We start from the raw sequence: 13,188 nt of genomic DNA on the forward strand, positions 1-13,188 counted from the left end.
AGGCTCTGCTTCAACTTCTACCAACCAACCTTCCACAACAGAAGAAGATCTATGCCATCGCTTTTCTCTTGCCCACCTTCGAAAATCGACCGATGACTTTGACCAAAGCCGGATTATCCGTAAAGGGACCCATCGTGACATATACAGGGGTTGCGTCTCCATCAACGGCCAACTCAAAGATGTTACAGTGCATCGGATCCAGGCGGCCGCCATGCGAGTAATCACTTAATTTGGTGTGGTTTTCTTACAGCTCAAATGCAGAGAGATTCTATCCCAAATGATGAAGCGACAAGAACTCCGTTATGCTCAGGAAATACGTAATTTGGCTGAAACAGTAAAAGCTGAGGGAATTATTGATGAGAGTTTTGTGGAAGAAATAGGAGGAGAGTGTTGGAAATTGTACATGGACATTACAGAGGGTTGTTTGAGTGAAGATCCCAGTGAGAGGCCAGACATGGGAGAAGTTGAAGTTCAACTTGAAGGGGTATTGGAATTACTCCCTCCGTCCCTTATTATAAGATCCTTTTAATTAAATTGTGCGGTTTGAGAAAACAGTTAAAATTAGTTAAAAGCAATTAATATGTAGCAAATGTATTTTTTTTTTTAAATATACCCCTATATATAAATGGAAAAATGTGAGAGTAATAGTGATATAAACGAAGGAAGAGAATGTATTTAATGTATTAAATTAGAGGTAAAATAGGTAATAATGCATTAAATGCTCAGACAAACTTAAAGAAGATTTTATAAAAAGAAATATATCCATTCAAAAAATTGGATCTTATAATAAGGGACGGAACTAGTTTCGGTACTCATCATTTTGATGAGCACCTTAAACTCATTAAATTTAGACCATCCATATCTTATTTTGATAGTCAGAATTTGATTTTTTTTATTTATTCAAAATAATTATTTTGGTATTAAAGATAATCTCTTAACTAATCAATTTTTCAAAAAATAATTTTTTCATTTAGAATAATTAATTAAAGATTTTAAATCTGGACCGTTCAAATCAGATGTAGATAATCCAGAATTGATGAGTTTAAAGTGATCATCAAACGAGCACCGAAACTGGTCTCGTAAGGGACGGAGGGAGTACAAGAGGAAGCAGATTCTAACAAATTAACAATGCTTCCTTCATTTAATCTCTCTTCTTGCTTGAAGCTTTCGTGCTTGCTTACTCTGAGGCTAGAAAACACTTATTTGTGTCTCTTAATCACTACATTGAGAAAAATAATAATAAATATGATTTTATATTTACGACCAACTTAACTCGAAGAGCTTTGCCAATACTTTTCTCTTTCCCAACTTGAAGAATCAACCATGAGATGTTTATCTCTTCAAAAACAAAATCCTAATCAAGAGAAGGTTTTCAAAATAATTAAGCTGGTCATCACCCAAACATCACTTCACACTGGCATGGTGTTTAAACATACTTCATGGAAGAACTGCTGGTAAATCGGTCCAAACAAAAAGCAAATAGCTTGATAAGTTGTTATAACTTGACATCACAGCTCTCCCTGCGTATAGAGTAAACCTTTTCTACTCTCAATCAATACAAGTCTATTTACAGGTCATATAAAGATGCTTCCATCTTTAGGTTGTCGTCCGACAAAAAAAAAAGAACATAGATTATCTATAATTAATCATAAAAAATCTGTCCTATTCATTTAAACATGTACTATTCATTTAAAAAATGCGTACAAAAGTTCATGTTAGGATTACACTATTTACAGTATTCCTGGAATGATCAGGTATTCACAAGAAGAGTGGATACTGGGTTTCCAAAAGAAGCTAGGCTACATGACTCCAACCGCAGCCGAAGTCAATGCGTTGATGACAGGTACTATGCTGTGCAAACAACAAGGAATAAAGATGGTAAAGATCTATACAGATTCCACTGAAGCATTCCGGATGACCATGTGTGTGATAGTATGATTCACCACCCTCTAAGGGAAGAAATTTCCACGATTCGAAACGCCCTATACTCAGAGGGAAGCTTTGAACTGAAGTATGTCTCAAGAGATGCAGTACATTGTGCAGATTTCCTGGCGAAGTAAGCCCACCAGAATGAAGACAAGATGGTCTTGCTATGTGATCCTCACCCGGCTTGTTGGGATAGATTGCTGAGGGATAAAGCAGAGGGACTATCTGTTAGTCCTTAGTAGGATTGTGTATTTTTGTACAAGCTCTGGCTTGCCCTATTTGATGCAAAAAAGAAAAAAAGGATTTAGGTATCCCCCCCCGGGGGACCCCCAAAAAAAAAAATGCTTTTGTTGTGATGTAGCCTATCTAATGGAACCTGAAAGCATATTCCGACCTGTCATGTTGTAAGTACAACTGCTTAGTATATGCCTAAGGTTACTGTGCGATCTGATATGTCTCGCCGTGTTTATGTTGTCAATGCATTTTCTGATTTGTGTTAATGACAGATTTACAATGACTGGCTTCCCAACATAAGGATTGGTGTGTAAGCAGAAAACCGTGGTGGGGAATCTTTGGTACATTGATGGAAAAGACAATAGATACTAGTTGTTCAAAATGCTGATAAAGCACGGATGGTCTTCACGCTTGGTTTTCAAGCTGTGATTACTTTAAGCAGACTAATTCACTGATGAAGCAGATGCTCTCATGCGTAATATGGATGATTCTTCATCTGTTATCTCTTCGAGTTTGTATCAATGTGCATTCTGGAAATGTGATTTCTTGGAATAACATTCATAGAAGGCCATACGATTAACTTGTTAGAAGGGATAGCTACTCACCAACGCTCTCATAGTGGGTGGGTGTAGGTACCAACGGATCGCTCTGGTGATAATGGTCGTTGATGATGAGTGAAGCTGGACGCTTAATCAGAGCAAATATTTCAGAGTGACGCCACCTCATACCACTTGAACGGAATGTTTGACGGAAGGACTTGTGTATTTAACAAAATAAATCCAAAGCATCTTCTAAAAAGGGGGAAAAAAATAATTCAGGACCTAATTCAAAACCAGAGGAAATTATAAGAACTGCGAGATTAATTTCCCTACTACAAATAACATCAATAAAATCATCCTACTTCCTACCTGTCAAGAGTAATTTGTTCAGCAGCAGTTATGAAATGCCTCCGTCATGAAACTAGTGCTATTTGTTTTGGAAAATGAATGAAGTCTCTACCATGAAGATTAGTAACAGAACTTGGTATGTCCTGGTTGGGAAATGTATTCATTGAAGTCTTACAGATTACATGGTTAGGATTTTACAATTGTCTAGGAATCTTTTAGTTATCTTACATCATCACTTGCAGAAGTTCATCTTGTGATCAGTCTACTGTTTCCAAGTATTATATACGAAAGAAAGGAGGGGACAGCCACCTGCCAAAGTGTGGTGTGTGTGAAAGTTTCGTTCATTACATTCAGTTTTAACCCTTGTATTATTAGAAGAACATGAAGTTTAAATATAATGCCCAAAATTGCGATTAATTTGAGGAAATTAATCAAACGAAGTGTTGCATGGCCCAATTTCCAGAGATCAATTTGAGTAAATCAATCAAATTAAATTGTCAAAATATTAATGGTTTGATCATTCAAATTGAATCGATTAAACCCTCAAATTATCCTCACGCGAGTCTAAGGTTACCAATTCGAACATAAAATTGATGGTCTTCAACCTTGTATGGGATTAGGACGGTAGGTAGCACATTATAATGTTTTTCAACTATTTGTCCGTGTGGCCTCATGCGACTCTCTTTACCCGGAGGTTGAAGGATCGAGTTTTCTGGCCAATCTTCGTTGTCACTCGAAGAAATTCATTTGACTAAATTTATAATCCTTGTGTTGGAGTTGGTTCGCTGAGGCTGCTGACAAAGAAGCGTTAGAAAATCCCAAGTCTTGATTGCAGTCCGTAAACTGCCTCAAACGCAGCTACTGGGAATGGGAATCTTTCACAAGTGCTTTGGAGGCCCTGCTTCCACTTCTCGGAAACATCCTTCCACAACAATAGAATATCTGTGCCATCGCTTTTCTCTTTCCCAACTTCGAAAATCCACCGACAACTTTGACGACAGCCGGATTATAGGTGAAGGGCCCTTTGGTGTGGGGTATAGGGCTCGCATCTCCGTCAATGGCCAAATGAAAGATCTTATAGTGAAAAGGCTCCGGCGAGAAGCGGCGAATTCCTCATACGGGCTCTTACTGTATAAGAACGATATCATATTTAGATGTCAGCTTCACCATCCGAATCTCGTGTCTCTGGTTGGATTTTGCGATGATCAAAATGAAATGATCGTGGTCTATGACTACGCCCCAAACGGATCACTCTATCAGCAACTTTACGAAACAGAGGCTAAGCCAGCAATACGACCATGGAAGAAAAGGCTAGAAATCAGTATAGGAGTGGCGCGTGGATTACACTACCTTCACTCAGGAACCAAACGCACCATCATTCACCGCGATATTACACCGTTTGCCATTCTTCTGGGCGAGCATTGGATTCCCAAACTCAATTTTTTCGGGTTCTCTATAAAAGGACCAAAGTTTTCAGAAAAGGATGTGAAACCCATACAGTTGGAATCCATTGAAGGCCCTGTGGGATACATAGCTCCTGAGTGCATTAGTGGCACTAATGTCACGTATAAAAGTGACGTCTATTCTTTTGGAGCAGTTTTGTTAGAACTCATTTGCGGAAAGACTTTATTCCAGATTGTTCAGCATAAGGGGCGTCATGTTGACAAGACTGCAAGTGTCATTCCATTTACAACGAGTGTGGTTAAGGAAGTCCGTAATTGGGAAGAAAGAGGAAATGCTGGAGGAATTATTGATCAGAGTTTGATGGGAGAAATAGCAGCAGAGTGTTGGAAATTGTATATGGACATTACAGAGAGTTGCTTGAGTGAAGATCCCGATGAGAGGCCTGATATGGGAGACGTTGAAGTCCAACTTGAACGTCTGTTGCAACTACAAGAGGAAGCAGGTACCAACCATGCTTTTCATGCTTTCTTGATTTAATTTCTTTGCTTGTTTGAATCTTTCACGCTTACTCTTCCACTAGAAAATCCTTGTTTGTGTCTCTTAATTGTTGGATTCTTTATATTTAACCTCTCATAATCCGTTTCCATATCATTGCCATTGTCTTCCTTCTCGTGATTTCTTGCGTCTAGTTGGATTGGTGTTTGTGAATAAGAAATATAATTTCTTGTTCTTGATATGGTACCAAAATGTTCAAAAAACATTTATCTTTCACCATTCACGTAATTACAAGTGTTTTTTTTTTAACTTTTTTGTTTTTTTTGGGAACCAAATGCAAGCAAATTTTATCTTAGCTCGCTTGTTTTACTTCTGCAATATGCTAGAGGCAAAAATCTGCTGAAAGAACTTTTTAATTCCTTCACAGAGACAGCGCTTTAGCATCAGGCATCAGACCTCACTCTACTTACCAAGAAGGCAAGAACCAGGCTTAACCGTCACCATTATCCATTGCAAATTGCTGGTATATAGTATGTGCCAGAACCACATGTTCTGGAAAGTCACATATGCAATAGTCAATAACAGCATATCTAGATGATATTTTAACAAGCCACAATTGTGCTTGCAGATGCCTTTCTTGTTAATTTAGTCCTATGGCTGCAGTAGGGAATGATATTTTAACTTGGAATGCAACAATTGATGGCAGTTTTACTGTGAAGAGTGCATATTACTCACTAGAAATGATGATGAAATACCGATGGTCTTGACACATGGTTTTCAAGGTCTTTGCATTCAGCAGAATTATTCATGATGTTTGAATTCCATTTTAGATGCAACTATTAGGCACAAGCAAGTTAAATATATAGGTTATGTTCGGTTGGTGACTGGCAATCAAACTACACATTGTCTAACATTTCAAATTACTCGTGGTTACTCAAACTTGGTCATGTCTGGTGTAAGTACCAGTTTCCATGATTCTTGAAGATCCATCAGCCAAAAGTATCTGATGAATAGGTACATACGTGTCCTCTTAACTGTTAAATCAGTAGTCTTTCTGCAACACATGCTGATGAACTTTTCATTTAACTATACGTACTGACCATATTGTTATGTGTTCTATCAGTGCGCAGTGGCCTTGTAGCATTCTTGGATGGCAAGATCAGTCTGCGGAGGATTTCCATGGTTCTTGCTCTTTTGTGCCTTTTCAATTGTTACTCAATTAAGGAGAATATTTTATCCTTTGTGTTTGAGATATACTACCTCAGATCTTTAATCTAAAAGCTAAATAATTAATTTCTGAATATTAAAAAATTGGTTAAGTTAGTTATTTATAATACATGAGTACAATTTTTCTAAAATACCTTTTTAATCATGGACATTAGAATAGAAATCATTTAACGTTTGCCTCAGTGATTACCAAAAAAGAAGAAGAAGAAGAAAGAAATCATTTAACATTTGTAAATTGTAATCCCCATGGAGACTACTTTGAAGAAAAATGAATAAATATGATCAACAAAGTAAATTTAGATCTTATATTTAGGATCAAATTAAATTTTCAGTTGGCTCTTGTATTTAGAATGAGAAGTAGTATTTTTTTGCTGTTTATTTTTGGGACCAAATGAGTAACTTTTTTGGTAATGAGAAAATACCTAGAAATTGATTTAAATGTTCAAATGCATTTGAACTGATCATGATTTTTCTTTTTAAGGCCCAGAAATGTTCTCCTTCCATGAGATGGAAATATTCAACTTTTTTTAATGTATAGATAGTAATAGCTATATATTTTCGTTTATAGCTGATAAATAATGAATTAATGATATCAGTATTAGATGATTTTGATTTTGATTTTGATTTTAGCAGGGATATTGATTACTGAAGCATTGGAGGATTTTATTTTGGGGAGATTGATGCTAACAAGAGCTATAGAGCTGGCTTCAACAGTGGTGGCATCCCATAAGAAACTTGTGAGCCGGCCTGAGTGAAAACCGCAGGCGTGATGTGACCTTCTTAATTAGTAATTTTCTGTTAATTAATCACAGGAAGATGATCCAAATCCCGAATTATCATCACGCCACCGCTTAAGTTGACCCATTAGGACATTGCCCAACAAACAAACAAAAATAAAAAAAAGGGGGACATGTAATCGATGGTCTTCACCCTTGCATAGAATTAGAATGTATTCTGGTCGAAGTACTGTTCGTCAACTGATGGTCGATGCGGCATCATGCCACCTCTTTACCTCAGGGAGATTCAGGGATCAATCTCCAGATTGGGTATGTGGAAGGTGTGCGTGAAAATCCAAGTTCCAGGGTGTTGACGAATTTGATTTGATAGATGAAAAAGGCCGTGGCGTGCCCATTGTGAAGCGTTAGAAAATCCAAGTCTTGATTGCTTCAAACGCAGCTGCGAGCCGACGTTAACTGGAAATGGGAATCCTTCACAATTGCTTTGGAGGCTGTGGTTCCACTTCTCGTAAACAACCTTCCACAACAATCGAACATCTATGTCATCGCTTTTCTCTTTCCCAACTTCGGAAATTGACCAACGACTTTGACGAAAGCCGGATTATGGGTGAAGGGCCCAGAAGTGTGGTGTACAGGGTTTGCGTCTCCGTCGATGGCCAACTGAGAGATATTGCAGTGAAGCGACTCCGACGAGAAGCAGCGATTTCCTTAAACGGGTTCTCACGGTACAAGACCGATATCATATTTATGTGCCAGCTACACCACCCGAATCTGGTGTCGTTTGTTGGATATTGCGATGATAAAAATGAAATGATTCTGGTCCACGACTGCGCCCCAAACGGATCACTCTATAATCAACTTTACGAAACAAGGAGCAAGTCGCCAATACGACCATGGAGGAAAAGGCTAGAAATCAGTATAGGAGTGGCGCGTGGGTTGCACTACCTTCACTCGGGAACCAAACGCACCATCCTTCATCGCGATATCAGACCGGCTTCCATTCTTTTGGATGAGAGTTGGGTTCCCAAACTGGCACATTTCGGGCTTTGTTTAAGAGGACCAAAGTTTTCAGCAAAGGATATGAAACCCATACGGTTGGAATCCGTTGAAGGCCCTTGGGGATACATAAGGCCCTTGGGGATACATAGCTCCTGAGTGCTTTAGTGCTCCTAATGTCACCTATAAATGCGACGTCTATTCTTTTGGGGTGATTTTGTTAGAACTCATCTGCGGAAGGACTTTATCCCAAATTAGTCAGCATAAGGGGCGTCATATTGAAGCTGCAAGTGTTTTTCCATTTACATTCAGTGTCGTTAAGGAAGTACGTAATTTGGGAGGACCAGGAAATGCTGAGGGAATTAGGGATGAGAGTTTGGTGGGAGAAATAGGAGGAGAGTGCTGGAAATTGTATATGGACATTACAGAGAGTTGCTTGAGTGAAGATCCCAATGAGAGGCCACATATGGGAGAAGTTGAAATTCAACTTGAACGTGTGTTGCAACTACAAGAGGAAGCGGATTCTAACAATGCATCCTTGTGATTTAATTTCTCTTCTTGTTTGAATCTTCCGTGCTTACTCTGAGGCTAGAAAGTACTTGCTTGTGTCTCTTAATTACTAGATCGAGAACAAAATGATGAATATGATCTTACATTTGGGATCAAATTAGCCCACCATAAATCTGTTTTTGTGTTGAAGACAAGGAGAGTGGTCCAAGGACTGTAAAAGGTGTGAATTTAATTAGTCCCAGAAAAGTACTGGAAGACAGGCAGTGCCAGAGTCCATTATGTGATATCCCTGGTGGAGTTACAGCAACGCATGTGGTCGTTCAACCCCCTGCTGGGGACAAAGGTCTGGTTTCTCTTTGCAGTCACATTAGAAAGTTACTGTTAATGTTGTCTGTGTTATTGAACTGTATATTGTTCTATTTCACTTGTGACAGAAACATTTCTAATTCTAATTCTGCACATCACTTAACGTTCACTTTTGGGAGGACACTGAGCTGCTCAAATTGACTCTCCTATATATTTCTAACAAATCTAAATCACCTACTTGCGTAAGAGACACAAGATTGTTTCAGTTCTCCATTATTTTGAGTATGTTTTGTTTTAGTTTTTATTCGATGATTAATGTTCTTGACTTTTCTCGTCTAAAACAGAGAAGAAAGCAAGAAGTGAACCGAGGCGGAGCAAGTGTGTTTGTGTAATATTATAGCACTCCCGGCGGAAGACATCAAAGATGACATCTTTCCTGGTTGATCAAGTGTTACACTCTCATTCAGTTTAACATGATTTTTAACTGCCAAAAACTTCCTCATCACTCAAATTTTATCTGCTTTATTGTCTGGTTGTCACAAGAGGCTGAGAAATGGGCCTGGTGAAGATTGTGATGCTAGTTATACGGAGGTGGTTCCTCTGAGACAGTAAACTATGTACAGAGTTTTCATAGGTGATGCTTTTCTAGGAGGAGTTCCTTGTTGGGTTTTTATAATTGTTTGTTGAAATGAAACCAACTCTATACATTGCGTTCATGTACATGACTATATGTGTGTGTGTGTGTGTGGGTGTGTATAGATATTTAAAAAAAAAAAAACAAGTTATTCTCTCCCGTTTGGAAAGAGAATTCCTTTATTTTAAAAAATGACAATTTAGAAGCCATATTTCTCTCACCGAAATTGACAAAATAAAAATAAAAACTTAATTCACACTATTGCTGTTGCTTTTTAATACCAACTATCGCCTTGTTTTGCCAATAGCGTTGCGGCCACTCTTGCTCATCTTGGTCTTCTTGGTCCTAATAGGTGTTTTATTTGGTTTCACTAGGCCCAGTCTAGTTTCTTTGGTTTCAATAGGCCTAGTCTTGTAATTTCCGTGGCTATAACCTCAAACTCTTCTACCAAAGCAACTTTTATCCTCTCCATTTCTTGTATGTCATCCCTTGTAAGGATTATGTTGTCTAAGGGCTTGTTTGGTTGGAAAGAGGGGTGGGGGAGGGGAGGGGAAATGAGCCCTCCTCTCATTTGGTTAAAAATTTTGAAAAGAAGATAAGTTAAAATGTTCCCTCCCCTTCCTCCTGTACCTTCATTTTAGCTCTACCAAATTTGGAGTTTTTGGAGAGAAGTTAAATTTTTAGACCATCATACACGTGTGTTTTTCTTGATATTCAACTACTACCTATAAAATATATTATTATAATATTTATTTCAAATAATAAATATATTATCTTAAGTGAAAAATAAAAAAATATAAATTATTTTAATTTAAAAGTATATTATAATAAAAAATAATCAAAATAAAAAAATAATATTATAAAATTAATTTTTTCAATAAATATATTGTTTATTAAATATATTTTAAAGCTGAAAACAGGAATAGCCTTAAAAAAATAAAATTTCATTTTTTTAGAATATATAAAATTTGTTAATTTGATTATTTCAAATGTATTATTACATTAATTAGGATAAAAAATTACTCTATCAATTTTTTTATAGTCTTCCACCCTTCTCCGATCCTGACAAGCATAGTGTGATAGGACAATTAGTCCTGCTTATAGCCTTTATGAAACAATTATTCCTCCTTATTGTTCCCCGGTACAATACATTGTGGTTCCGGTTTCACCAATAAAAACCCTATAAAATTTCCTCAATTTTTCCTTGCTAAAACATGGAAGGATTTCACATTGGGAAGATGGATTTTCCTTGCCAGTAAGGAACTGAAGCTGGGCTTCAACGATGAAGGCATCTCGTAAGAACGTAACTAGGACGGCCGGAGCCAAGACCACACATGTGATATGAGCTTCTTAGTTACTAATTCTCTGTCAGCTAATTACAGGATCTCTATCCATGATTATGAAAACGACGCTGAAGTCAACGAAACGCGGATCAAGCAACGCGCTGGTGGACCTGTTCTCCAGCACTTACAAACTCAATGTCTAGCGTCTCTTCATTGCCTCAACCTAGGGCTGAGCAATGGGCGGGGTGGGCTAACCCGAAGGTTAGCCCATAGCCCGCCCATTTATTCATAAATGGGCATGGGCTAACCCATAACCCGGTAGTAGCCCATTTAACCCGTATTAAATGGGTTACGGGGCAGCCCGTTTGGGCTAACCGGGTTACGGGGTAACCCATTTATTTTTTTTAAATTTTTTTCAGTATAATTATTTTGTATATGTAATCTTATGAAGCTGTCAATAAATTTTGCATGCCAAATAGCAAATCAAATATGAAATAACATCAATCATATTCAATCACACGACCTCACTTAGATTCGCAAACAATCAAAGTCTGATAAAATCATAAAAGTAGTCACTAATCATAAAGTCTCATAAACTTTGAAAGTTCCAACTTTCACCTAAAGGATAAAATAAAAGCTTAGACAAGCATGAAGGTTTGATAAAAGATGAATGAAAAACAATATCATCAATTAAATGAAGAATAAAAATATTTTTAAAAAATTAAAACTTAAACGGGCGGGTATGGGCAGCCCAATACCTTGCCCATAGCCCAACCTGTTTAATGGGCTACCTAGCCCATTTAAACCCGCCCGTTTATAATCTCTTAGTTGGGTTAATTGGGCGGGCTTAAATGAGTAAAAATTTCATGGGTCATGGACGGGCTAGCGGGTAATGGGTTTGTTGCTCACCCCTACCTCAACCTCAGCTGCGGGGCGACGATACAGGGAATGGAAATCCTTTACCAGTGCTTCGGAGGCTCTGGTTCACCTCGGAGAAAACAACCTTCCACAACAGTAGAAGATCTATGCCATCGCTTTTCTCTCACGCAACTTCGAGAATCAACCGACGACTTTGACGGCAGCCGTTTTATCGGTGAGGGGCCCTACGGTGTGGCATACAGGGGTTGCATCTCCATCGACGGCCAACTCAAGGATATCGCAGTGAAGCGGCTCCGACAACCAGAATCATACGGGATCTCACTGTACAAGAACGAAATCATATTTATGTGCCAGCTACGACACCCGAATCTGTTGTCTCTTGTTGGGTTTTGCGATGATCGAAATGAAATGATTGTGGTCTATGACTACGCCCCCAACCGATCACTCTATCATCAGATCCACGGAATAGACAGCAATTCGCCCATAAAGCCGTGGAAGAAGAGGCTAGAAATTAGTATCGGAGTGGCGCGGGGATTACACTACCTTCACTCAGGAACCAAACGCACCGTCATTCATCGCCATATAACATCGGCTGCCATTCTTCTGGGCGAGAATTGGGTTCCCAAGCTCGGATATTTCGGGCTCTCTTTAAAAGGACCGAAGTTCTCAGCAAGGGATGCGAAGCCCATAAAGTTGGAATCCATTGAAGGTCCCTGGGTATACACGGCTCCTGAATGCTTACGCGCCACCAATGTCACGCATAAAAGTGACGTATATTCATTTGGAGTAGTTTTGTTAGAACTGGTTTGCGGAAAGACTTTATCCCAAATCAGTGAGCATGAGTGGCGTCAAGTTGAGAACACTGCAGATTTTTTCCAATTTACCATGAGCGTAGTTGAGAAAGTACGTGATTTGGCAGGAACAAGAAGAGCTGAGGGAATTATTGATGAGAGTTTGGTGGGAGAAATAGGAGGAGGGTGCTGGAAATTGTATATGGACATTACAGAGAGTTGTTTGAATGAAGATCCCAATGAGAGGCCTGATATGGGAGACATAGAAGTGCAGCTTGAACATCTATTGCAGCTACAAGAGGATTCAGATTCTAACAATATAATGATTCCTTGATTTAATTTCTCTTGTTGTAATGGACTACAGCCGCTGTTTAATACTACCTCTGCTATATTTAATATAAAAATTTGTTTGATTTTTATTTTGGTCTGAAATATAAGATCTCAATTTACTTTGTCTCTCAAATTTATCTTTTTTTTTCCCAATATAGTCTTTATAATAATGATAGTTTTAACTAATACATTTGATTAGCGAGAATATTTTAGAAAAATCTTTGAAAATAATGACTAATAAATAGGACTATAAGAGTGCATATTTTTGTTTTATAATTTATAGCCAGCAACTAATGGATCAATGGTATCAGTATTAAATATAAAAAGAACTTACTTAAATTAAATTCAAATAAATCAGGTTTGACATGGCTTTAAAAACAATTGATTTTTTGCTAAAGAAATTAGTTAAAGTGGTTTTTGAAAATTTCTGAGTTAACTTTCGACTCTTTTTAAAATTTGAAGTTTCTGGAACTGACTTTTCATCTATCATCTAAACAAATTTTTATCTTTTCATAAAATTTATTTAATCATGAATCACATTACATGAAT

At 37.9% G+C, this 13,188-nt stretch overlaps 3 protein-coding genes across 8 annotated transcripts; all 3 read left to right on the forward strand.

Annotated features, from left to right (window-relative positions):
- The first annotated feature begins 3,804 nt into the window (after nucleotides 1-3,804).
- Nucleotides 3,805-7,057, forward strand: LOC114754689 (receptor-like protein kinase ANXUR1). Of its 5 annotated transcripts, none has more exons than XR_003741235.1 (4): nucleotides 3,805-4,953; nucleotides 5,913-5,960; nucleotides 6,070-6,128; nucleotides 6,804-7,057. XR_003741235.1 is itself a non-coding variant. In XM_028943502.1 (3 exons), the coding sequence occupies exons 1-2, from the start codon at nucleotides 3,915-3,917 to the stop codon at nucleotides 5,951-5,953; spliced, it is 1,080 nt and encodes a 359-aa protein (XP_028799335.1). In that variant the 5' UTR covers nucleotides 3,805-3,914; the 3' UTR covers nucleotides 5,954-5,960; nucleotides 6,070-6,259. The 5 variants fall into 5 exon arrangements, 2 of the variants coding, with proteins under 2 accessions (XP_028799335.1, XP_028799350.1); XR_003741234.1 differs by having other exon boundaries at nucleotides 6,807-7,057; XR_003741237.1 differs by lacking the exon at nucleotides 6,804-7,057 and having other exon boundaries at nucleotides 5,374-5,960; nucleotides 6,070-6,259.
- A 59-nt stretch (nucleotides 7,058-7,116) lies between these two features.
- On the forward strand, nucleotides 7,117-9,244 carry LOC114754923 (receptor-like protein kinase FERONIA). Of its 2 annotated transcripts, XR_003741268.1 has the most exons (3): nucleotides 7,117-8,759; nucleotides 8,851-8,964; nucleotides 9,067-9,244. XR_003741268.1 is itself a non-coding variant. In XM_028943779.1 (2 exons), exon 1 carries the CDS (start codon nucleotides 7,373-7,375, stop codon nucleotides 8,063-8,065), a length of 693 nt encoding a protein of 230 aa, XP_028799612.1. In that variant the 5' UTR covers nucleotides 7,117-7,372; the 3' UTR covers nucleotides 8,066-8,759; nucleotides 9,067-9,244. The 2 variants fall into 2 exon arrangements, 1 of the variants encoding a protein (XP_028799612.1); XM_028943779.1 differs by lacking the exon at nucleotides 8,851-8,964.
- Nucleotides 9,245-11,512: 2,268 nt separating this feature from the next.
- Nucleotides 11,513-12,643, forward strand: LOC114754777 (receptor-like protein kinase ANXUR1). Its single transcript, XM_028943607.1, has one exon. The coding sequence runs from the start codon at nucleotides 11,513-11,515 to the stop codon at nucleotides 12,641-12,643; it is 1,131 nt and encodes a 376-aa protein (XP_028799440.1).
- The last annotated feature ends 545 nt before the right edge of the window (nucleotides 12,644-13,188 follow it).

The sequence above is a fragment of the Neltuma alba genome, unplaced genomic scaffold, assembly GCF_004799145.2.
Source record: "Neltuma alba isolate B1F8T4 unplaced genomic scaffold, ASM479914v2 tig00001301_pilon, whole genome shotgun sequence".
NCBI classification, from domain to species: domain Eukaryota; kingdom Viridiplantae; phylum Streptophyta; class Magnoliopsida; order Fabales; family Fabaceae; genus Neltuma; species Neltuma alba.